The sequence below is a fragment of the Alexandromys fortis genome, unplaced genomic scaffold (genome assembly GCF_014885135.2).
Source record: "Alexandromys fortis isolate MF-2015 unplaced genomic scaffold, M_Fortis_MF-2015_v1.1 scaffold_177, whole genome shotgun sequence".
In the NCBI taxonomy this organism is placed as follows: Eukaryota; Metazoa; Chordata; class Mammalia; order Rodentia; family Cricetidae; genus Alexandromys; species Alexandromys fortis.
In genome coordinates, this window is record NW_026068056.1 from 3,483,958 (window position 1) to 3,509,943 (window position 25,986).

Below are 25,986 nucleotides of genomic sequence, written 5' to 3' on the forward strand. Positions count from 1 at the left end.
TGCCTGCTCTTCCAGAGGTCCTGAGTTCAATTCCCAGCAACCACATGGTGGCTCACAACCATCTGTAATGAGATCTGGCGCCCTCTTCTGGTGTGCGGGCATACATGGAGGCAGAATGTTGTATACATAATAAATAATAAATCTTTAAAAAAAAAAAAAAGAAAGAAAAAGCTAGCTTCCATGAAGATACACTTGTAACATAGTATCACCCACCCTTTAATCCCAACCCTGGGAAAGCAGAGGCTAGCTAATTTCTCTGAGTTGTAGGTCTTCCTGGTCTAAATAGCAAATTCAAAGCCAGCCAGGGATATGTTGTGAGATCTTGTTAAAAACCAAAATGAAAACAGAAAACAAATAAAACCTGGGGTGGGAGAGATGGCCCTAATGGTTAGACCACTTACTGCTCTTGCAAAGGACCTGAAGTTCAGTTTCTAACACCCACGGTAGATGGTTCACAGTACCTAACTCCAGCCGCAGGGGGATGATCCAATGCCCTCTACTGACCTGTGCTCATGCACCATCCAACACCTACATAACATATCATTTAAAAATAAAAGTGAGGGGGCTGGAGCGATGGCTCAGCTGTTCCAGAAGACCTCAGTTTGATTTGCAGCACCCTTATGATGGCTTATAACCATTTGTAACTACAGTTATGGGAGTTCCAATACCTTCTTCAGGCCTCCTCCGGCACCAGGCATGTAAGTAGTACATAGACATACATGCAATATATACATACACATGAAATAAAAATGAGGGGCTAGAGAGATGACTCATATTCAGTGCATAGCACCCACACTTTTTTTTTTGTGTTGGGTTGTATGTATATCTGTTTTTTGTTTTGTTTTGAGACAAGGCATTACTTAATCTTGCCCAGTTTGGTCTTGAATTCCTGGGCTAAATCAATTTCTTTAGGCTTCATTTATTTCTCTTCCTTTTTTTTTTTTATTTTCGAGACAGGGTTTCGTTGTAGTTTTAGAGCCTTTTCTAGAACTAGCTCTTGTAGACCAGGCTGGCGTCAAACTCACAGAGATCCGCTTGCCTCTGCCTACTGAGTGCTGGGATTATGGGATTAAAGGCGTGTGCCACCACCGCCCCAGCTTCATTTATTTCTCTTTCTACTGAAAAGAGTTACATCAGAATTAAAAAAACAAAACAAAACAAAACTGGAGCCATGGTTGAGTTCTTCAGAAATACAAGAAACTGTTGTCATCTCGTTTTGTAATAGGACTGATCATAAACCTTATGAGCCAGAGCACGTGGGCTCTGTGCCTGTCTGGTCTCAGTTTTCAAGACATAAAATCTGAACTTCTGATTGTGGACATGTATGCCAGAAGTGTCACAGAACCATCTGTAGATAAACAATCTAAATAGTAAGAACTCTTTCCCAAAGGGCCACTTCTCTAGAGAGAACTCTTCAGGAGCAAAAGAAAACACACATTCAAATTGTCCTAGGAACCTAGCCTAATAGTGTTAAAATGACGGCCCAGGGGAGTAGTCATATATATATATCACTTTCTCCTCTTGTATATGTAAGAAAATACTGCTAGACTCGGTGTTTTATTTATTTAGCCTCAGTGGTCTGCTATATCTCTTCGGATCTATTAATCCACAGGTGTTAACCCTAATACCAGCACAGGCTTCTTTACTGGTATGCAAACCTAGTTTCCTGTCCAAAACAGTCACTGTTATCGTTAGATCTAACCCACTAGGTTGTTTATCTAATTCTTTAAAAAAAAAAAAAAAATCCTAGACTAAGTCATGGAGTCCTAGTTTTGCTTTCTCCTTCCTTCCTTCCTTCCTTCCTTCCTTCCTTCCTTCCTTCCTTCCTTCCTTCCTTCCTTCCTTCCTTCCTTCCTTCCTTTCTGAAAAGATCTCACTAGAAATCATGAATCTCTGCCTCCACAGGCGTGAGTCACCACATCCAGCTCTGTACTCCTTCCCTCCAAACCTAACATCCAGAAAAGAAACTCAAGCTTTTATATGCCCAAACAGGAAAGCCAAGAAGCCAAAGAACATGGGAGCAGAGGCAGGTTCCCCGATCTCTCTCTCTCTCTCTCTCTCTTTTTTTTTTCCAAAAGAGTAGCTCTGTCCACTTCAGTTTCCAGTCTCCCCGGACAAGGGCGGGCGGGACCCTAGAAAGTCCTAGCCCCACCACTCCTCTGAGTTACACGTGTTCTTCCTGCCTAGCTTGGCCAAAGGGTGAGGGCCTTCAGCCAATCCCTCCCCTAGGAGTGCCCAGGCCCCGCCCCCATGGGCAGGGCTAGCCGCCTTTGTTCTCCCCCGCACTCTTTCTTGGCCTGTGCGCTCCAGGCAAACCGAGTGGCAGCCGGTGATTGGTGGTCGCGGCGCAGCCAATCAGAAGGGGGCAACTCATGCTAGGGCTCGGAGTTTTAAACGCGGGGCAGCTGGCGGGCCGACGCACAGGCTTAGGCAACTGGGAGGTGTCGGCGTGGGCGGGGCGCCACGGCTCTCATCCCGATTCGCGCGGGGATTGGCCCGCCCGTGGCTTCCTCGTCCCTAGCCAATCGCCGGGCAGAACTTCCTGGAGGTTTTGCTGCGCTCCCGCGTCGCTCGGGAGGTCGGTGAGAGCTCGGCGGTGGCCGGTGCCTGCAGGCCTCGCTCCGCACCCCACCATGAAGCTCCAGAAAGCCTGGCTGCTGGTCCTGCTCTTGGCGTTGACACAGCTGCTGGCTGCGGCGAGCGCTGAAGATGCGCACGAAGGTGAGCGGGTGGGCGGGCCGGAGCTGTCTGGGATCACGTAGCGTGGGTTGCAAACCCTGCAGGGGCCTGACAGGGTGTTTCACTCACACATACCCCTGAGAAATTAGTGGCTCCGGCGCTGGAGTTTCAGTGCGGTACTCAGTCAAGGAGCTTGGGCCTCATGAAGACTCAGAGACTCCGACGTGGAGGGATGTGCAGAGTGCCTGATTTGCAACTGGCCTCTTCACCCTCACTGCTGAGATTTGCTCCTCTGCCCTGGTGAGTAAAATTTCCTAGAGAGTAACTTCCGTGGAGGGAAGGTCAGACGTTGTTTCCAAAACCGGTTTTAAAAACGGGTCGGAGGCGGGGAAGCCGCTAGTAGGACCTGTAAGAAGCAGTCGCGGATATCGGGCATCTACTTCAAAAAGTGGGATTTGGAAATAACGCAGGCTTTGTTTTCGTCTTTCATGGAAACGGGAGCTACCATTCCGTCTTCATTTTATTCAGCGCCTATTTGCCGGTAGTTGTACTGGGTTTTGAGAGTCGAGTCTGATAGATGATACATGTACTCTAGTAGAAACAGTGTATGTAACTCATATACGTTATGCCCCCACCTTTTCTTCGAAAACATGAGAACTTTGAAATTAGGAAGTACTAGTTAAAAATCGCTGTTCCCAGAGAACAGATTTGATCGACAACCTTCCCTTACCCTTCTAACCACTAGCTTGTTACCTGTTGGGTTTATTCTAGTATAAACAAACCCCATTTTCTGAGATTAGTGTGTGTGGGGGGGTGAAATGTGAACTTTATACTCTTAGGTTGGGTAAGATCCGTGTCGATCATTGATTCATGAGTTTTTGCTCAGGCAACAAAGAGTAGAAGTTGAAAGACTGCTTTGGGGGAAGCCAAATATCTGACCTGCCTACAAGTATATCTTGGTAGTTTATCCAAATCAGCCGAGTGCTCCTTTTTTATAGAGACCCAAAATATCCCCTAACAGGAAGAGGGCAGACTCTGCATTTTAAACAGATTTTTCACTTTTCATGGTAGAAAAGACTTGGGTGGGGAGCGCACATGAAAGTTTGAGGATTAGGGGCCTGGAGAGATGGCTCAGAGGTTAAGAGCACTGGCTGCTCTTTCTAGAGGTCCTGAGTTCAATTCCCAGCACCCACATGGTGGCTCACAACCACCCCACCCGTAATGAGATCTGGCGCCCTCATCTGGCGTGAAGGTGACCATGCAGGCAAAACACTGTATATATAATAAATAAATAGAAAAAAAGAAAGAAAAAAAAAGTTTGAGAATCAGTGTGATTTGGTGGATAACTTTAGAACATAACTGAAAAAAGCGCTTGGTTTTTGAGACAGTGGTCTGTTTTAGGGTGATTTTTGTTTGTTTGCAACAGGGTCTCATAGTTTGGAGCTGGCCTTGAGCTCAGGAGATCTGTCTGCCTCTGCCTCCAAGTGCTGGGGTTAAAATGCCATATATTGTTAAATCTTGAGAGGTCTGGGTGGGTGGATTTCAAAGGCTGTTTAGACTAGCCAGTGTTCTATCTTTTGGGTCACCAGTGCAGTCTTTGGGAAACAGTTTGCTCTGGGTGAACCCAGGAATCCCTGGGGTGTCTGCACCAAGGACAGTCCTCCTGGGCTAGATCGTTAGGTTTGGTAGGGCTGGCAGTGTGGTTCAGCAATATGTCACTTACCTAACGTGTACAAGGTCTTGGATTCCATCCCCAGCACTGCAAAGGGAGAGAGAGCGTTCAGTCTCACTCACTGGAGCTTGGTCCATACTCAGTATCCTCTGTAATGATTGATTACCAGTTACCTTTCTTGTCCTTGTTCACTGTTTACCATTTGATGTTGGCCTAAAGATTGTTTTCCAGCTGATAGTAGCTCCCCCTTGGCAAGGTGGGGTTGTGTGGTCCACTAAAGAAGTGGGGGCACCCTTACAGTAAGTAACTCCAGGGCCTGGCCTGGTCAGGGATGCAGTGTTATCAGCAGTTTGTTCTGCTGTAGTAGGCAGGAGCTACAGTTCTGATTTCCTACCTTTGAGGAGTGGCCAGCCGCACCCTGATGGCCAGGTAATGTGAAAGGGGATGTGAGGTTTGCTTCATGCCTAAAAAGACTGCATCCTTTCAGAAGGCACTGGGAAGTTTTGGATATATCATCTAGGATAGAATGTCAGACTTTAAAAAGGAAATCCAATCTGGGGGTGTGGCTGAGTTCATAGAGTGCTTGAGTAGAGAGTGCCCTACATGAATAGTACCACTTAAACTAAGCGTGGTGGCATTTGCTTGTAATCTCAGCATTCCAGAGTCGGGGACAGACAGTTCAAGGCCATCTTCTGTTGCAGATGGAGTTCAAAGAGAGCCTGGGATACATGAGATTCTCTAAGGGAAAAAAAAGTAATCTATACAGTAGTAAGATGTGGGGTGGTTAGCTTGTAGGAATGTGTTGCTTTCTGGTAGACAGGGTTTAAAAAGCTATTGGCTGAAGATGTGATTGAGTGGTATAGCACCAGCTTCAAATGTGCAAGGCCCCAGTTTGATCTCTATCAGGGCAAAACAACAAAAGGACTAATGAAGCCAGCTCTCTTCTCAAATTGCAGAGTAATCAACCCTTCAGTCTTCTGAATTGGAGCGGGGTTGGAAACATGGGGTGCTTTTGAACACTAAACTGTTTGTCTACCTCTCAAGATCATTTATTTATTTATTTATTTGCTTGCTTGCTGCCCCACCCCCATCCCAGACCTAGTTTCTCTGTGTCACAGCTCTGGATGTTCTAGACCTCACTTTTAGAGCAGGCTGGCCTCAGACTCACAGAGATCCACCTGCCTTTTCCTCCTGAGTGTTTGGATTAAAGGTGTGCACCACCACTACCTGGCTATTCATCTTTTAAGTTTTATGTGTTTGGGTTTTTGCCTATCAGTGTCTCTGTGCACCATGTGTATACAGTGCCTGCAGAGACCAGAAGAGGGAGCTGGAACTGGAGTTGCTGGGAATTGAATCCTAGGCGTTCCAGAAGAGTACCCGGTGCTTCTAACCACCAGCCCTCTGGCATGTTTAGTCAGGAGATGAGGACCCACTTTGTGCTGAGCATAAGCAAAAGTCCCTTGGGGTTAAGGCAGCTTGGGCCACATAGAAAGTCTGTCTCAGAAAAAGAAGGCTTTGTACTACTTTTTCTTCTTCTCTTTTCTTCTTCTTTTTTTAATCCACTCTGAAGGCTGGAGCAACGGTTCAGCGATTAAGAGTGTGTTCTGCTTCTCCAAAGGACCTGGGTTTGATTCCCATCAGCCAACATTAAGTAGCTCACAAACACTTGTAACTCCCGCTACAGGACAGAGCCTCTGGTTACCTGTACTCATATGCACATACATATGCATAATTTTAAAATTAAATCTTTAAAAATAAAAATAAGTGCTAGGTCCTACTTTTAGAAAATTAATCTGAGGTAACAAGCATGCAACTGTGTTTAAGTATTTTTTCTTTTTAACACATTTATTTATTTATTTATTTTGGCTTTTTGAGACAGGGTTTTTCTATGTAACTCCTGGAACTCTCTCAGTAGGCCAGACTGGCCTCACACTCGGAGACCAGCCTGCCTCTGCCTGCTAAGTACTGGGGTTAGCACCGCTGCCACCACAGACACCTCTGCCATGACTGGGTATTTTCACTGTGCACATAAGTCTTCCCGTAACTGGCGGTGGACTGTCACGATCCCCTTCCTCTCCTAGCTTGAGCAGTGGACTAAATTCCCTAAGGCTTTCTTTCTAGTCCCAGACTAGAACAAGCAGCCTGCAGCCAGAATGAATATGCTTAACCACAAGCCCTACTTCACTTCTCCAGCCTCCTGAATGCACAGATGAGGTGCCCACCAGGCATCCTACTAAGATAGAGAAGCTGCAATGCATCCTTGGTTCCAGCAGATCGTTTAGGGAGTGGGAAGTATTCAGTTTGCCGCTGTGACTGGTGGGCCATTTGTAGCATACGTGAAGTCCTAGCATTGGTCAGTAAGTACTTTCCCTGTTAGGGTCTAGTAGGCAGAGCTCTCGAAGTATCAGCAACATTGAGCTTGGTGGACTTAGTGGTAAATATCGAGGGTCCCAAAGGATTGGTCGCTGTGATTCAGGAACACCAGTACACATGGTATGGACTGTATTCACAGTTGGAGGTGGATTCAGCCTGATGTGAGTGTAAGGGAATGAGCTCAGATCGCCAGCCCTTCTGGACCAGCAGGGCTTAATTACTGCATGGCTTTCATTAATATCAGTGAATGGTTTATGGCTTAATCCTGAGTCTTTCAGACAAACATTTCGGTAGACCAGGCAGTATTTTCTGACTATCGTAGAGCAGAGGATTGTTGTATTTGTTTGGCATGTATGTGCTCCCCCTCTCCCCAGCCCTTAGCATTCTGGAAAGATGTAAGTAGGGAAAGAAAACTTGTGGAGGGAGTTGTCCAGACACCATGTACCGTGCAGCCATGCAGTAGACAGTTACTTTTGTGCTGTCAAACGTCAGACTAAGTCAGGGACCCGTATCCTCTCTACTCTGCTCTTCCTGCATACCTGAGAGCCTGTCCCCCTTGATTTTTCCCTGTCTTTAATGCCTGGTTTGATGATGCCCAGAAGAAGGATGCAATGGGCAGGAGAAGCATAAGCCAGCTTGGTTTCCACTCTGAAAATAGGCATTTTAGAGCTACTTCTCTTACCTCTGACCAAGGAAGAATGCAGGCCTAAATTGCAGAAAAGGGCGTATAAGGCAGGAAAGGTAGTGTGGAGTTGGGGACAAGTGATTAAAATGTGACTAATAGAGATGAAATGGAGGGAGAGAGTTTGTAATTATTTTATAGGTTGGTAAATTTCATTGATAGTGATCAAAGCTGACCCCATAACCCCAGAGCTTCAGAGTTGTGGAAGAGCTGTGTTCTGGTATGTGGGTGTGACACAGGGTCTTCTTATAGACCATTATAGAGCCAACATTGGACGAGTTAGTACATTCCAGAAGTCTCAGGCCTTGAGTGCACTCACGGTCCCAAACAGTAACTAGCAGTGTTTTTGAACTTCTGAAAAAATGATTGGCCTTTGATGCGTTCCACTTCAGGGTGAAAGGAATCGTACTTGCTGCACGTAGATCTGTTTACTGGCATTGCAGTCAGTGTGGAAACTAGTTAATATGAACCGGTGTTCCATGCTTTCTTGTATCTGCAGTTTGGAAAGAACAACAACTTAAAAGGTAACAGCACAGCCTGGTGGTGGTGACGCACACCTTTCATCCCAGCACTTGGGAGGCAGAGGCAGGTGGATCTTGGAGTTTGAGGTCATCCTGGTCTACAGGAACAAGTCCTTTTTGGTGTCTGTTTAATGGACATTGCTTCCATGAGTCTGTAAAGTTGTCATTGTCTCAGTGTCTCTTCCTCTCTATTCTCAGAGCTGGTTTTCTAAGAAAAACATGATATGTCTCTCTTTCTCTTTGGCCTTCTCTTGAAGGATCAGACTTGCAGGCTGTTTTTAAAGAATACAAGGTAAAATGACACGGCTTTTTCAGAGGTAGAACTTAGGTACACACCATACAGTGAACCCTGGGTGTCTGCGTGTTGACGGGAACCAGGCAGGTAAATGGCACTGGGAAAGTTTACTGCGGTCCTGGAAATCAGCGGTGCAGTAGACTTTGAGCCCATGGCATGCCGCTCCTACATCTATGTCCTGGAGCACCCTGCATGGAACCTGTAGCAGCCTTAAGTAAGCAGGTGTGGAACAGATTTTCTTGGGTAAGGATATGCAGCCCGCATGTCTTGTTTGGAGAGTTCGCGCTTCTGGCAAAGCTGCAAAGGAGTCATGAGTTTCCTAACTAGCATGGGTCTTCTCTGGTCAGATGCTTCAGATACAGAAAATGCCATTGAGGATGAAGAGGAGGAAGAAGATGAAGAGGAGGAAGATGACTTGGAAGTTAAGGAAGAAAATGGTGTTTTGGTCTTAAATGATGCAAATTTTGATAACTTTGTGGCTGACAAAGATACAGTGCTACTGGAGTTCTATGCACCGTGGTAAGCACCAGCACTTTAGCTCTTACAGCTGCACGGCCTCCCACATCCAGGGCCTGGCTGAAATGAAGGGTCTGACTGCAAGAGCCCCATCTCTCCTTTTTCTAATACTTTATTATTATGTTTCTGTTTGTTTTTGAGACAGTTTTATTATATTTTATTTTGGATGTGCCAGGCATGCTTGTAGACGGAAGGACAGCTTGCAGGAGTCATTTCCCTTACCAGTGTAGGTCTGGGGATAGAACTCATCAGTCTTGGTGGCAGATGACTCCCTGCTGTGCCGTCCCACCAGCTCTTGATCAGAGTGTTGGGAACTAGAGGCTCAGTCCTCCAGCTGGCATGGGGTAGCCGCTAGCGAGCCCACACCGTAGAATGGTAGTCTCAGTTTCTAAACAGGCTGGCAAAGGCAGCCCCGTATGCAAGCTGTTGACCATGGGGTTATTTATTGTTTTTATTTTTGTCCTTTTGTACAGAACTTTGGGAAAACAAATACAGATTCTTTTCCTGTTTTACCCTCATGTTTTAGAGTGTGGAAACTCATATTCCCTCCCCCTCTCTCTGCTGCACTGCTTTGCATCTCAGAGCCTGTTCTGTTCTCTTCCTCCTGTGCTCTGTTTCCCTTCTGAGGTTAAGATGTTCTCACATCACTTTTCTAGTAAGCGAGGTAAAAGCCTGCTCCTTTTAGCAGTTCTGAAGTTGTATTTTTGTTTTATGGATAAGTTACTTTTGTGCTTTTTTTTTTATTGCAAGAGCTCTTAATAGTCTTGATTGAGGACTCCAAAGAGCTTTTTGCGTGGATCATGTTTATCATTTTATGTATTAGAAATTAAAGCAAGGGGCTCACCAATTAAGAGCACTGGAACCTGGGTTCAATTCCCAGCATCCACTTGGAGCTCACAGCTGTCTGTAACTCCAGTTCCAGGGGATCTGGCACCCTCACACAGGTATAGATGCAGGCTAAACATCAATGCAAATAAAAATAAGTAAACCTTGAATTAAAACAAAAACTTAAAATATTTTATCATATTTATTATTACAAAATGCATGAGAGTGTAGTGTGCATGTGCCATAAAGTGTGTATGTAGCAGTTAGTACAACTTTTGGGGGTCAGTTTTCACCTGTTTGGGGATCTGAGAATTTGATTCAGATCATTAGGGTTGCACAACAAATTCTTTTACTCACTGAGCCATCTTGGCCACCCTGCAAAAAAAGATGCTTATTAGTTCATTTTTAGCAACTTTCTTTTGGTGGTTCTGGGAATTTAACTCAAGGCCTTGAACGTGTTGGGCAAGTGCTTTACCACTGAGCTGTTCTTCCAACCTAGTAGTTCTTAAAAAAATGATTTAAGATTTATTTTATGTATCTGCATGTACCTCTGCATACCAGAAGAGGGCAACAGATCTCACAGGGCTACAGTGACAGACACTTGTGGTTCTGGGAATTGAACTCAGGACCTCTGGAAGAGCAACTAGTGCTTTACCACTGAACCATCACTCCTGCCCAGTAACCTTTTGCATATTAGCACACTGCTGACGTTCTTGTAAGTCAGGAAGCATCTCGAAAATTCCACTGTGTATTCTGAGTGTAAAAGACTTCCTATGTGAGGAACTTAACCTCAGAGACCCCGTGAAGAAAGTCCCTGGGCCAAACTGTGAGGCAGATACGCATATTGATCCAGCTTCCCCTGTCCCTGCAAGCAACAGATTACAGAAGTGCTTAAATCCATTTCATAAAATGCCATGGTATCACATATAACTTGTATACACCTTCTCATATTCTTTAAATCATTTCTGGATTGTTATTTAGCTCAATTTGTTACTTAAATAGTTACACTGCTCTTGATGGGGAATAATGATAAGAAAGTCAAAATCATCACAGAGCCTAAAGTTTTTTTGCTGTGCTAGAGAGCAAATGTGGGGCCTTGTACGCAAGGCCAGCGCCTACCACTTAAGCTACATCTACAGTTCTCATTTAATTTTGGTCCGTTCTGTGAATATGGCTCTTTTGGACTTGAGGGTCACGTGTAAAGGGGAGCGATCATGTAGGTTTAGGGTTGGAAGTATTTGCCCAAGGCTAAAGCTAGAATTCAGCTCCTGTGGCCTTCCTTATTTGTTGTGTGTGCGGTATGTCTCAACTACAAGTCTTTTTATAAAGCTGCCTCTTAAAAAATGTCTTGTTGGATTTCCATCTCTGTGGATACGGGTAATTCTTTTTCTTCTTCCTTAAATTTCTTAGGTGTGGACATTGCAAACAGTTTGCTCCAGAGTATGAGAAAATCGCCAGCACCCTGAAGGATAACGATCCTCCCATTGCTGTTGCTAAGATTGATGCAACCTCAGCATCCATGTTGGCAAGCAGATTTGATGTGAGTGGTTATCCCACCATCAAGATCCTGAAGAAGGGACAGGCTGTTGACTATGAGGGCTCCAGGACTCAGGAAGGTGAGCACCAGAACATGAGCTGCTGGGGAATGGTACCTAAAGAGTACCAGTCAAAGTGACCTGACCTGGACTCCACACACCCATACACAGTGCATTCACACACACATGCATAGTTGTCGTTAGCCAAGGACATGCATGTCCCCATTCGTCCATTAAATACTCATTCCCAACATAGGGTACTAGAGAGAATATTAATTAGGGTCTAGATCTTTATAGCCACGAAATAAACACATAACCCCTTCCATGTTTGGTTTGTTTTGTTTTGAGACAAGAGCTCTTTAATTCAAGCTGGCAGTCTTCAACTTGTGGCAATCCTTCTGCCTGAGTCTTTGGAACACTTGCATTGCAAGTATAAGCCCCATGCCTAGCTCCATTTCTGCTACAGAAACATGGCTCTTCCACTGACGGCGGTGTGCTTGTCTTATGATTAGGTAATGTTTATTAGCCTTATGGTGTGAAGTGTTTGATTAAAGTAAAGTCTTTACACCCTGATCCTGGGTGATTGAACTTCCTTCAAAGAAAAGGTTTGGGGGCTGGAGAGATGGCTCAGAGGTTAAGAGCACTAGCTGCTCTTCCGGAGGTCCTGAGTTCAATTCCCAGCAACCACATGGTGGCTCACAACCATCTGTAATGAGATCTGGCACTGTATCCTGGAAAGTGTATATATAATAAATAAATAATAATAATAAAAAGAAAAGGTTTGGTTTAGTAAATTTCTTCTGTAGTCTGCAATATTATCCCCTCCCCGCAAAAAGTAAGTGTGTTTGTGTGTTTATAAGAATAATTTTTTTCTCATTTTTAAACAACTGTTAAGGTATCTTATACACCATTCTATAGCTCTGTTTTTACTTATCAAATACATCTTAGTCATACTAGTACATAGGAATTTAGCCCCCAAACAAGTTGAAGACTGTGTTTGTTCAACAGTAGGGAGGCTGGGGAGATGGCTCAGTGGATAAAGTACTTGCAGGACTGGAGTTTGGATCCCCAGAACTCAAATAAAAGCAGATAAGTGACAGCCACCTGAAATCCTAGTATTTGGGAGGTAAGAACACCCCCCACCCCCACCCCGCCGCCTAGCTAGACTACCCAGAATTATTGAGCTTGGGTTCAGTAAGAAACCCTGCCTGCCTTAATACTTGAAGTGGAAAGCGATTGAGGAAGGCAGCAGGCAGCTTCAGCTTAATTCTTTGGTGTGCATATGCACCCATACTCAATTGACCATACACCCGTAAGTGAAAAAAAGGAAAAAGAGATAAAGAGGCACCTGTGTGTGGAGAGCTGCTGCACCCAGCTCTAAGCAGGAATTTTCTAGCCCGTTTTGGAGCCTTTAGAGCTGCATGTGTTGGACTGGACTCCTCATCCCAGTGGCCATGAGTAAATTTTAATATTTGAGTGTTCTCTGTAAACTGGCTCAAGGCTCTGGGTGTGGGCAGGAACAGGCGGTTTATGTATTAACCTATGGTCACCTTCAGCTTGAAGACCGCCCTTTGGCAGCAGTGGTCTCCTTGGCGCTTGCTGCTATCTCTAGTAAAGAGGGCAGTTTACAGCTCTTGGTCCTAAGAACCACTTATTTATTTATTTATATTTGAATTTTTTTTCTTGTGCTGGGAATCAAACCCAGAGTAATTTACATGATAAACATTTTATCACTTGGTCTACCTCCTCGGCTTTGACATTTATTTATTTATTTATTTATTTATTTATTTAGAGACAGGATCTTACTATGTAGTTCTGCCTGTCCTGAAACTCTGTAGATCAGGTTGGCCTTAAACTCATAGAGATCCACCTGCCTCTGCTTCCTGAGTGCTGGGCTTAAAGGTGTGTACCACTTATCTATCTGGCCTCTTTAAGGATTTCCACTTCGGCTATTGACTTTAATTTTGAGAAATGAACTTACAAATAGATATTTATCTTACCTATATTTTTAACTAAAATTTTTTATTGCATTTATTTATCTGCATGTGTGATGACTATGGGCATGCCTCAGTATACATATGGATACTGAGGACAGCTTGCAGAGGTTGATTCTCTCCTGCCATTTGGGTCCTGAGGATTGATCTCAGGTCTTCAGGCTTGGTGGCAAGTGCCTCAGCCTGCTAAGCCATCTCACCAACCCCTAGGCATGCATCTGTAATTACTGTCCAGGTGATTCTGCTTTTCTTTTGAATTTTTCTAGATTTTTTTTTTGCTCATGTTTCATGATGCCTGTGCTGTATACATGGTTGAACACATACATAGTCTATGTGTGTCGCAAGATTGATTAGTCTTAGTCACTGTTGTATTGCTGTGAAGAGAAACTGTGACCAAGCCAACTCTTAGGAAAGAAAGCATTTAACTGGAGACTCACTTGCGGTTTCAGAGGCTTAATCCATTTGGGAGCATGGTTGCATGCATGCAGGCAGGCACTGGAGCAACTGCCGAGAGCTATGCCCTGATCCATAGGCAGAGAGTGAGACAGAACCTGGCATGGGCCTTTGGAACCTCAGAGCCCACCCCCAGTGACAGCTCCTCCAATAAGGCCGCACCTCCGAATCTTTCTCAAACAGTTCCACTAACTAGAGACCAAGCATTGAAACAGAGGATCCTACTGGGGCTATTCTCCTTCAGACCACCACATTCTTCTTGACAGAACCCAGCTGGAGTTTTCCTGTAGTTGGTTCAGTCTGGAAATAGGAAATCACTCACTGAAGTAGATTGCATACCACCAAGAGAAGGCTACAGTCACCAATGACAGCGGAAATGGTGTATTGGAAACAAGACCTTCTGACTTGACTGTCTTCCCAAATTCTGAGAAGGCTCTGACTAAAGATCAGTTTAGCAGGTCACACATCTTCTATCTTTGTGAATTCTGGCACTTTCTCACCCTCTCCCAGCTTGTGGGGTGAGGTAAAGTACCGGCTAGCTTGGGTGGCAACACATTCAGTCTCATTTGTTTCTGCTGTTTAATTTTTTAGAAATTGTTGCCAAAGCCAGAGAAGTTTCCCAGCCCGACTGGACACCTCCACCCGAAGTCACGCTTTCCTTGACTAAAGATAACTTTGACGATGCTGTGAATAATGCAGACATCATTCTGGTGGAGTTCTATGCCCCATGGTACGTTGGCAGTCAGGTTTGTGATGTTAAGATAGTGAGCATTCATCACCCTGCTAAGCATTGGGGAAAAGTTGCAGACCACAGCCAGCAGTCTGGAAATGTGATGGTTCTAGGGGAAGTGATGGGAGTGGGTTGGGAAGGAAGGAAGTGCTCATTTTAAACTTCGTTAGCTTACAGGCACGTGGATGTGCGTGTGCACACGCAGGTGCAAGCATCACAGCATGGATGTGGCAGTAAGAGGACAGCTTTGTGGGATGAGTGTTCTCCCTCCACCTTTGTTCTGGAAACTGAATTCACGTTGTCAGCCTCGCGACAGGTGCTTTTACCAACTGAGCCAGTTTTCAAGCCTGCTTTTTGGTTTGCTAAGTAGCCCCGGCTGGCCTCCCAACTTGGAGCAATTCTCCTGTCTGGAACTCCTGAGTTGTGGAACTCAGGCATATGTTACCACACCTGGCTGAGGAAAGACTTAGGAGATGAGTGTAACCCTGGGGGCTCCTAAGCCCCCCAAGAAATGGCCTGAAGCCCCATTTATCTTGATGAATTCTTCCTTCCTCAGCCAGGAGTTCTGATATTTGAGCAGGCTTGGCATTTTTCAGGATGGTGTTGCAGAATGTTTGTTTACACTGTAAAGATTTTGTGTGTCTGCCTAAGGTGCCTTCTGATATATCAAGAGCTAAAAGGCCAGTAGCTAGGCAGAAGAGAATGGGTGGGACTTCCGAGCAGAGAGAGAAACTGGGAAGAGGACTCTGAAGAAATCGGACCTGTGGTACAGAACAGAAGTAACCAAGCCATGTGGCAGAACATGGATTAAAAGAGACAGTTTAAGTTATAAGAGTTAGTTGGAAAGAAGCCTAAGCTAAGGCCAAGCTTTCATAATTAGTGTTAAGTCTCCATGTCGTTATTTGTGAGCTGGTGGCCCAGAGGAAAGTCCGACTACATGATGGCCATGCAGACTAGAATAGAGAGTAAATTATGAATTCTGGTTGTGAGTGGAAGGCATTAAGAGTTCCACAAGTGTCTGCATGGATAAGGCCCCAGAGTGTCTGCAAGAAAAAGAAGCTGTGGTTCTAGAATCCAGGGGTAGAGACTGTGGCCAATGCACAGCAGAAGGGAGGGTATCCTGGCTACAGGCAGTGCCTGTGGGAGCCCAGGCTTAAGGGTTTCTGGATCCTGTAGCAAACCCCCTATATCTCTTCATTGTTGGTTGTACAGGTGAAACGACAACACAGAGGGGCGACAAAAAGGGAGAAGGAAGGAAACGACCTAGTGTATTGGGGGAGCAGATAAGCCCGTGGCACCTTTGTAACCCTGCTTCAGTGCGGGAGAGATGCAAGTGCCTATTGCTATGGAAGGGACCTGGCGTGGTGGGCCATGACATTGTACTAGCGGGTCACTTGCTCGTTCTGGTTTATGACTGTACTAGTTTCTATCCTTTGCTGTGAGGAAACACTGTGACAAAGACTGCATATAGAAGAAGGGGTTTAAGTGGACTTTTGGTTCCAGAGAGATAAGAGGCCATATGATGGCAGAGTGGAGACAGGGCTGCAGTGTAGGAAGCTGAGGACCCCATCTTGAACCATAAGAATGAAGCTGGAGACAGGGCAGCAGTGTAGGAAGCTGAGGACCCCATCTTGAACCATAAGAATGAAGCTGGAGACAGGGCAGCAGTGTAGGAAGCTGAGGACCCCATCTTGAACCATAAGAATGAAGCAGAGAGCAACTTGAAAGTGATGGGAGTCTTTTTAACTCTGAAAACCCTCTTCAGTTCCTCCAGCAAGGTCACAGCTCCTAAGCTTCCCCAAACAGTACCGCCAGCTAGGGACCAAGCATTCAATTGCCCAAGACTATGGGGTACATTTCATTCAAGCCCAGCCTGGTTTACAGAGCAAGTTCCTGGACAGCCAAGGCTACAGAGACAAACCCTGTCTCAGGCATAAACAAATAAACAAAAGGCACTTACTGTGGGACCTGTCATGCACTCCTACTTAGGAGGCATTCCAAGAGTTGGTGGGTGTGATTGAGTTGTTTGGGATCACGAGATTGGTCTGTCATCTCATCATGCTGGGACAAGTCCCTAATGGAATTGACTTCCTTTTGGCAGGTGTGGCCACTGCAAGAAACTTGCCCCTGAATATGAGAAGGCAGCCAAAGAGCTCAGCAAGCGCTCTCCCCCAATTCCCTTAGCCAAAGTTGATGCTACTGAACAGACCGACCTGGCCAAGAGGTTTGATGTCTCTGGCTACCCCACTTTGAAAATTTTCCGGAAAGGAAGGCCTTTTGACTACAATGGGCCACGAGAGAAATATGGTATGGTTGCTACCTTCTTCATACTGTGTGGAATGGGAACTTGCTTTATACAGCTGGGAGCTAGAGGATGTGGTCAGCTGCAAGACCCCTCCTCAGACATGTGCTCTGCTCCTAGGAATTGTTGACTACATGATTGAGCAATCTGGGCCTCCCTCAAAGGAGATTCTGACCCTGAAGCAGGTCCAGGAGTTCCTGAAGGATGGAGATGATGTCGTCATCATTGGGGTCTTTCAGGGAGACAGTGACCCAGCCTACCTGCAGTATCAGGATGCTGGTAAGTACTGACAAAACAACATGCCCTGCTATACTCCTGAGGCTTTGGGGGTGTAAGGCTGTTTTGCATAAAATTAGCACAGTGGTGGGGTAAGAGGTCCTGGACTCGAATTGCAGCATCACAGGGTTAGTAAGTGTAGCAAATGGTTTGGTGGAAGAATCAGGGTAGTACCTGTGGGAAATAAGCTTTCCAGCCTGGAACATTAAATGTTCTATTCTGTAGTCTTTGAAAGATATGAAGAATGTCTACCTTAAATATATCTATGTACATCTAGAAAATCTAACATAACTACAAGCTTGACTATTATCGATGATTAACAACCTATATACATTACATTTTTAAATGTACTATACAGTCAGGCGGTGGTGGCGCACGCCTTTAATCCCAGCACTCGGGAGGCAGAGGCAGGCGGATCTCTGTGAGTTCGAGACCAGCCTGGTCTACAAAGGGAGTTCCAGGACAGGCTCGAAAAGCTACAGAGAAACCCTGTCTCGAAAAACCAAAAGAAAAAAAAAACGTTCAGCTGGTTATAATTAGCCGTGGAGTTTTGGGGGTAACTGTGTTAGGATAGAGAGAGACACAGGAAGGAATAGAGAGGTCATAGAAATATTCATGGCCCCTATTGATCTGAAAATGTCAAGAGTCAGGGTAAGCGGATTGTTCCACTCTTGCTCTTGGATCTACCAGAATTTTACNACCATCTCCTCCATCCTACAACAATCACATTCAACCTGTTTGCCTTCCTCCTCTTCTGAGTCCCTCTGTGAGAAAGAACAGCTCTGACCTTGGAGCAACACCTGACCTGGGTTCAAGTCCTGCCTCTTTTTTAATTAATTTATTTTTTATTATTGAAAAATTTTCCGCCTCCCCCTCTCCCATTTCCCTTCCCCTCCCCCACTTCCCTCCCCCCAACAAGTCCGGCCTCTTGCCAGTTATTAAAACCATGGCCCTAGACTCACTCCATCAGCCCAATGTCTGTGGGTTTTTGGTCCCCCCTTGACACCCAAGAAGCAGAGTCTGCTTCATTACTAAGTGTGCTCCTAGTATACCCCATTCCCTCATGCTGATTTCTCTGTACTGCCTCAACAGTTGCCCATACTTCAGATTCAGGCTGGTGATTTATTTATTTGTTTCTTTAGAGACAGAACCTCTCTGTATAGCTCTGGGTATCCTGAAGTGCATTATGTAGACCAGGCTGACCTCAAACTCAGAGATCTGCCTGCCTCTGCTTCCCAGGGGCCAGGATTAAAGGTGTGTGCCATTATGCCCAACTCGGTCTGGTGTTTTGTCAAGACTTCAGGGTGGAGCTTAGTTTAAGTCATGTTTCTTTGGTCCTAATAGGTTAGTTGACTGTTCTTGAGTCATTAGGAAGAAACTTACCCAGGGCTTTGGGCAAACGCAGAATCCCTAATCTCGGGATGAGTACTGGAAACCTCTGTGTGGGGTCAATGGCATATGTGGTCCTTGCATGTCCTCTGTGAGGAACTGTCATCCTGAGTGCCAGTTTGCTACTTGGCATCAATGGAAGGTGACATTTGCCCTAACAAAATTCTAAATTTCTGTGATCCTGTTTTTTGTATTTCTGAAAAATTCTAAGAGAAGATTTAGATATTACATCTGTGCTGAGTTTTAAAAATAGGCTTCTTTGTGTGTATAAACGCTGGATATTGTCCACTCAGAATTTACAGTGGCAATCATACCCCTCAGGCTCGTGCCTGGCCAGTGAAGCTCATAAACCTGCTATTTAACAATTTAATGTATTTTGTTAATTTGTCAGCTAACAACTTGAGAGAAGATTACAAATTTCACCACACTTTCAGCACTGAAATAGCTAAGTTCTTGAAAGTCTCCATGGGGAAGTTGGTGTTGATGCAGCCTGAGAAATTCCAGTCGAAGTATGAGCCCAGGAGCAATGTGATGGATGTTCAGGTGAGTGAGAGCTCTTCAGGGGTGGGAGCATCCTATGCTGTGCCATTCCCTGGGCTCTCTACATGCACAGGCGTCTGGACAGGGTGTGGCATGCCTGTCTTAGTCCCTGTTTCATTGCTGTGAAGAGACACCATGACCAACGCAACTCTTAAAAAAGAAAGTGTTGGATCGGTTGAGCTACATCCTGTTTGATAGGCAGAGAGATAGAGAGAGAGAGAGAGAGAGAGAGAGAGAGAGAGAGAGAGAGAGAGACTGGGCCTGTCATGGGCTTTGGAAAAGCCCACCCCCAATGACTTTCTCCAATAGGGCCACACCTTTTAATCCCTCTCAAGTAGTGCCACTCCCTGATGACCAAGCTTTCAAATATGAGTCCTATGGGGGACTTTGTGACTCAGCCCATGGCACATCCCCAGAAAAACCACAGTGTCCTGTGTATTTGTCCCTCATTCCTCCCTTTCATTCTTCTCATGCTCTGTATACCATTGGTTCCTCTGCCGTCCAAGGCTTAGGACCCTTTTCCATGTGACCAAAGAAGGATTCTAACTGGGGCTCTGGACCCTGGTCAGACACAGCTCTCCCAGGTGTGTGTGTGCCCGAGAAAGAGTTACTCATTCAGTTTTTTATTGTTTTTTGAGACTTTGAGGCAAAGTTGAAGACTATTTTAAAAGGCGATGGATTTGTTTGATTGATTTGGTTTTTCGAGACAAGTTTCTCTGTGTAACAGCTCTGGCTGTTCTGGAACTAGTTCTGTAGACCACCAGGCTGGCCTCAAACTCACTGAGATCTACCTGCCTCTGCTCTTTGAGTGCTGGAACTAAAGGTGTGTGCCTCTACACCCATCAAGGAAAGGCTTTAATATAGATTTAAGTGCAGGTATTGAGAGAGACATGAGGAAAAAATAGTAGTTTACACCCAAGGGCTTGTCAAAAGTCACCTTAGTGCATTAGCCCACTCCCCGCCCCCCAGCCAGGTCTCACTATGTATATCTGGCTGTCCTGGGACCCACTGTGTAGACCAGGCTGGCTTTGAATTCATGGAGATCCATCTGCTTCTACCTCCCAAGTGCAGGGACTAAAGGCAGTTCAGTACGTTCTTGAAGGGATCCTTACCCCAGAAAAGGTACAAGGTTAAGGTCCCTGTCATCTTGTCCACAGCCCATCATTGCTGCCCTGCTCTTGAGTTTGCGCCCTAGGTGAGCCTAGTGCAGCCTCCAGGGCATCTAGCATGCTTTCGTAGCACGGTCAGCACATCCGTTGACATCAGAACTGACCCTCTTGGCTTCTTGTCCTCTCTGCACTGCTCCCTGACTTCCCCATCTACAGAAACCCTGGGCCAGCAGGTTAACAAGCTTGTACAAATTTCTGCAGCTGTAAAGGGCAGGTGATTGTCCTTCCCCTGGTGGTTGTGAGGTGGTATCTTTAAAGGGTTTGACTTAAGTCCTAAGTATGAGCCCCTAGGGACCTCCAGTCTCCAAGACAACTACCTGTGTTCTGTGTCCCCTTGATAACCCCCACTCTGATACGTGTCAAAGGTGCCATGCCAACCTGTTGGATGTCTCACCGGAAAACCTTGGGGGCCAGTGTTAAAGGGCTACTCTGTTGAGCCATTTCTTATGACTGTGCTAAACCCTCAGAACACACTCCTCAGAGAAGAGATGGTCTCGGTGGTTGAGCAGCTCACCAACCATGTAGCTTTGTCTGTCTCTAAATTCTAATTTGCGGCTGCATTGCTCTCTCTAGTAAAATCTGAGGATTAACGGTGTCGTGACTTGTGGCAAACTGCGTAGCTTTGCCTGGCCACAAGCTGGAGTTTTGTCTCAGGTCTCTAGTGGACTCTGTGAAGTGAATGTGAAGTCTTGCACGGGTTGGTCCATGTGTGCTTGCTGTTTAAGACCCTCAAGCGCTTTTTCATTGGCTTGTGTTCAAGTCTGAAGAAGTGGTCTGTCAATGGTGACTCTGGGGAGTTACTCCAGTGTGACTGGATGGTGGTAAGTGAACAACTTCACTGGCCTCCTGTTCTGAACCCTTCAAAACATCTATGCTTGGCAGTGACTCAAGGCATAGTAGCTAAAGTTCCTCTTTGGTTGAACTTGCTCTTACCTGTGTCCTCCTTGAAACAGGGCTCCACAGAGGCGTCAGCCATTAAAGAATACGTGGTGAAGCACTCCTTGCCCCTGGTGGGCCATCGGAAAACCTCTAATGACGCCAAGCGGTACACCAAGCGCCCCCTGGTGGTTGTATACTACAGTGTGGATTTCAGCTTTGATTACAGAATTGGTGAGACTCTCTATGAAGGCCTTTCTGGGATGGGGGCTAACACTTTCAGAATTCTTGTTCTAGGGCCCTTAAAGTTAGTGGTGTGGATGTATTTTATTGTAGTGTGGGATTTTCAGTTCTGAGCCTTATAATACCCCTTTCCTTCCTGTTATAGCAAAAGGGAAGTTAAGAGTCAAACCTAGGCCTAGAGAGATGACTCACAGGTAAAAACATTCACTACCGGGCTGGAGAGATGGCTCAGTGGTTAAGAGCATTGCCTGCTCTTCCAAAGGTCCTGAGTTCAATTCCCAGCAACCACATGGTGGCTCACAACCATCTGTAAAGAGGTCTGGTGCCCTCTTCTGGCCTGCAGGCAAACATGTAGACAGACTATTGTATACATAATAAGTAAATAAATATTTAAAAAAAAAAAAAAAAAACATTCACTACCAAGACTGAGGACCTGACTCAATCCTCAGGACCTAGATGCATGTGTGTGTATTCACACACATGCCCACAAAATAAATGTAATAAAAGTTAAATAAAACAACAAAGAAAATAGATTTTAAAAAGAGTCAAGCCTAGTACCTTCTTAGAGGTGATACTGCAGCCCTGGTGCCGAGCCAGGCAGTGCTGTGTCCCTCCAGCTCTGCAGGGATTTAGTTGGGTTTCCACCCTGAGGCCACCTGCTCACACAGTATGGCCTTACCAGAACTCTTTTCTGTCCAGCTGAGGTATATCTGGAACCTGTGCCTTGTCAGAGAACGTAAGTAACAGAATTTACATCTCAGAGTCCAGGGCAGGACAGTTACTCTGCTCAGCCACTTGGTTCACAACCTTTATCCATTTCAGCTACTCAGTTTTGGCGTAACAAAGTCCTGGAGGTGGCCAAGGACTTCCCTGAATACACCTTTGCCATTGCTGATGAGGAAGACTATGCCACAGAGGTGAAGGACCTGGGGCTCAGCGAGAGTGGAGAGGACGTCAATGCGGCCATCCTAGATGAGGGTGGGAAGAAGTTTGCCATGGAGCCGGAGGAGTTTGATTCAGACACTCTCCGGGAGTTTGTCACAGCCTTTAAAAAAGGTGCGTCGGGCTCCAAATCTCCTTTTGGACACAACACAGAACCTGTGCGGTCTAAGGAATGTCTGGCATCTTGCAATGTGCAAGAGTGTGGCTATGGGTCAGTAGGTGCTTACGTGGGAGCAGGAGGAATGTAAAAGGTGTGTGTGGCCATGCATGCCTGTAACCCAGCCCTGGGAGACAGACAGGACGATCCTGAGGCTTTTATGGCAGCAAAGGACCCTGCCCACCCTCCCAGCCCTCCAAGAGGAAGATAAAGAATGGGGTGGCAAGTGATAGAGGAAAATGCCTAATGTCCTCTCCATAACCACCCACAGAAAAAGACCCGGTGGTCCTCTGCCACTCCCCTCCCCTCCCCGCTCCTAAGTCCAGCACAACTCATTCTCTGACTTAATTACCCGGAGAAGGGCCAGTGTGCTGCCCAGGCTCTGAGGCACCAAGACAACTTAAATAGTACTTTGGAGCATTTTGGGGGTTTAGTTTTGTTTTCCCATTTTGGCAAAATGTTTTCCTGTTATTTACTTTGAAGGCAAAAGCTGGATAAGGGCTTATTCAGTAGCTTTTTGAGATGGGCTCTCATCATATCTCCGGCTGGCCTCAGCCTCCCAAATGCTAGTACTGCAGTTATGTGTTGTTATAGTTATATGTGCCTGTGCTTCCTTTTCCCTTTGCTTTTGGGTTGGCTGTTTTTGAGGGTTTCTCTGTGTAATCCTCACTGTCCTAGAACTCACTCTGGAGACTGGCCTTGAACTCAGAGATCCACCTGTCCCTGCCTTCTGAGTGCTGGGACTAAAGGTGGCACCGCCCAGCTTGGTTTTGGTTTTATTTTTAGGGAAAGGGCTACTGTGTCTTGGAAAACTTTTCAAAGGTCTTTGAAGCAGGCTTTTAGACATGAGGAACACTTGATCTGAAATCCTAAGCAAACATAATCTTTATTGATCTTGACTGAGAAAAGCACCTGCTTCTCAATGCTGGCCATGTGGTAGCATACCACAACTCTTGCCCAGTTTGGATCACAAAGTTGGTCTTGCCCCTGCAGGGCTGTCAGTAACTCTCTTCGTTGGGCAGTGTCCCTGTTACACAGGGCTTTGCAGGGACTGGGAGAGTAGAAGACTCTTTTATCAGAGCATTGCCCATTGTTGAGGAAGGCTTTAGAGGCCAGTGCCCTCCCCGCGCGCCCCCCCCCCCCGAGAGTGAGGCAATAGCTTCTGATAGCCACTGAACCAGGGTGCCTCCGTGCCTAGTTCAGATAGAGTACCAGAATCTATGGCCTTTAAATACTGACACCTCTTTTTGTATTTGGCAGGAAAACTGAAGCCAGTCATCAAATCACAGCCAGTACCCAAGAACAACAAGGGACCAGTCAAGGTGGTGGTGGGAAAGACCTTTGATGCCATCGTGATGGACCCCAAAAAGGATGTCCTCATTGAATTCTATGCACCCTGGTGCGGGCACTGCAAGCAGCTGGAGCCCATCTACACTAACCTAGGCAAGAAATACAAGGGCCAGAAGGACTTGGTCATCGCCAAGATGGACGCTACTGCCAATGACATCACCAACGGCCGATATAAGGTGGAGGGCTTCCCCACCATCTATTTTGCTCCCAGTGGGGACAAAAAGAACCCAATTAAGTTTGAGGGTGGAGACAGAGATCTGGAGCATTTGAGCAAGTTTATAGATGAACATGCCACAAAGAAGAGCAGGACCAAGGAAGAACTTTAAAGGCCTGGTGGTCTGCAGAAGGTGGAGGGACCAGACACTGTAGTGGACAGCACTGGCCACCAAGCAAGTGGGCCAGCAATGGAATGGCAGTATCCTGGCTTCTTTTTTTAATGCTTTGTTGTGCCACCTCATGCTCTGAATACTGAATAGCCATGAACGACTTGATAGTGTAGAGCAGATTTTTTTGGAGGATACATCTATTTTTGTCATTTGGGGTCTGATTGGTTTGGTTTCATTGGTTTGCTTGGTTTTTAACATTTTACTTTAGTATTTCCTCAAATAAGTTTTGGATCTTCTGTGTGAGAATTTTTTAATTTAAAGTTTAAAAAGTCTTTGCCAAATCGTGTTGTTTGCCTTTTATTTTCTTGTTCAATCAACTTTTAGCTTAAGATAGGTAATCGTTAGAATGTTTGGTTTTTTATTTCTTCCTGTTAATGAACCAAGTTGAGGGGTGCCCCCCTCACCCCAGCACCTGTCCAGGCTGAAGCAGCATCTTTGGTAGAGACATGCTGGTGACAGGTAGTGACAGAGTATGGCCACTACTGGTTCCTTAGACCAGTCCCACCGTTAAAATAAAATGATCTCAACACAGACTTAGAAACCTTCAGTTGGTAGAAAAGTTATAGTAAGCTGCTAATAATGGTGAAAAATACTGATAACCTCAATAAACTAGAAAAGTGGGCATGGTGACACCTTTAATCCCAGCACTCTGGCAGAGGCAGGCAGATCTGTGATTTTGAGGCCAGCCTGGTCTACAGTGAAGTTCCAGGACAGTTTCTGACTGTTAGGAAATAGCTGCTTTTTCCTAGTGTGGTTAGGGTGGAATAGAAGTGGGAGGGGCGGGTCCGGGCCTAGTAGGCATGCTCTCCAACCTGAAGGAGGTGTCTTACCATCCGACCTCCTGTTAGTCCTGGGGAGGCCTTCGTCCTTGGCGGGAACAGGTGTGCAATGGTGGGGAAGAACAGCAGGAATGACGTGAAGCTGAGGGGCTGGGTGGAGGAAGCCATGGGCTAGCGTCGACTTAGAGAGTCTGTTTTCTCCCCAATTCTACCTCTTCCCTCCCTAGGCACTCACCTCTCTTGGCAGAAGACCAAGTGGCAACTCTATGCACTGACTGGCTTGGCAGGAGGTCTTGTGGGAAGATGGGTTTTCCATATCATTTGCCATAACTTTGAGTCTGGCCAGTAGGACTGAAAATGTGTCAGTGCCCAGGTCTTTGGTCCTCAGTGTGATGAGTGTTTTGTCTCAAATTACTCCCATCCAGCCAGGTAGTGGTGGTGCATGCCCTTAATCCCAGCACTCAGGAAGCAGACAGGCAGATCTCCAGGAGTTTGAGGATATTCTGGTCTACAAAGTAAGTTCCAGGATAGGCTCAAAAAGAAAAGAAAAAAAAAAAAAGTTACTCCCATCCTAAGATGTGTTAGAGTAGGAGAGGTGTTCACAGAGCTCAGACACTTTCTGGAAAATGGAAGTTCTAGTCAGTGTTGCCAGTCATGAGTGCTTCTTCCTCCCTCCCTGTAGGGCTTCTGCCTTATACCAAAGGGCTGAGAACTACCTCTAAGAGAACAGCCATGTGACTTCATTTCCACAAGACCTTCCTGGAACAAGCGCTGAGACTGAGTTAGCTTGATTGGAGGTCCTGGAGGTCCTGGGTGCTTGCCAGAAATCCTGAAATCCAGACTCTTCAACAACTTACATATAAAAAAGATATGGGTTCTCCCTCCATCTGCTTCTCATTGGGACCTTGGGAGCTCAGTCCAGTGCTCCAGTGTGGGTCTCTGTCTCTATCTCCATCCATCACCAGATGAAGGTTCTATGGTGATATGAAAGATATTCGTCAGGAACACGGGTGGTGCACCCACCCACTGAGACAGTGGGGCTGATCTATTGGGAGCTCACCAAAGCCAGCTGGACTGTGACTGAAAAAGCATGGGATAAAACCGGACTCTCTGATCATGGCGAACAATGAGGACTGATGAGAAGCCAAGGTCAATGGCAAGGGGTTTTGATCCTACTTCATGTTCTGGCTTGATGGGAGCCTAGCCAGTTTGGATGATCACCTTCCTAGACATGGACGGAGGGGGGAGGACCTTGGACTTTCCACAGGGCAGGGAACCATGACTGCTCTTTGGATAGGAGAG

The 25,986-nt window shown here is 45.9% G+C and overlaps 1 protein-coding gene across 1 annotated transcript; it reads left to right on the top strand.

Annotated features, from left to right (window-relative positions):
- Positions 1–2,428: 2,428 nt before the first annotated feature.
- On the top strand, positions 2,429–24,186 carry Pdia4 (protein disulfide isomerase family A member 4). The gene is made up of 10 exons (XM_050119881.1): positions 2,429–2,721; positions 8,570–8,741; positions 10,974–11,179; positions 14,137–14,275; positions 16,377–16,582; positions 16,698–16,856; positions 18,634–18,785; positions 20,905–21,061; positions 21,893–22,126; positions 23,430–24,186. The coding sequence occupies exons 1-10, from the start codon at positions 2,634–2,636 to the stop codon at positions 23,843–23,845; spliced, it is 1,929 nt and encodes a 642-aa protein (XP_049975838.1). The 5' UTR covers positions 2,429–2,633; the 3' UTR covers positions 23,846–24,186.
- Positions 24,187–25,986: the final 1,800 nt, after the last annotated feature.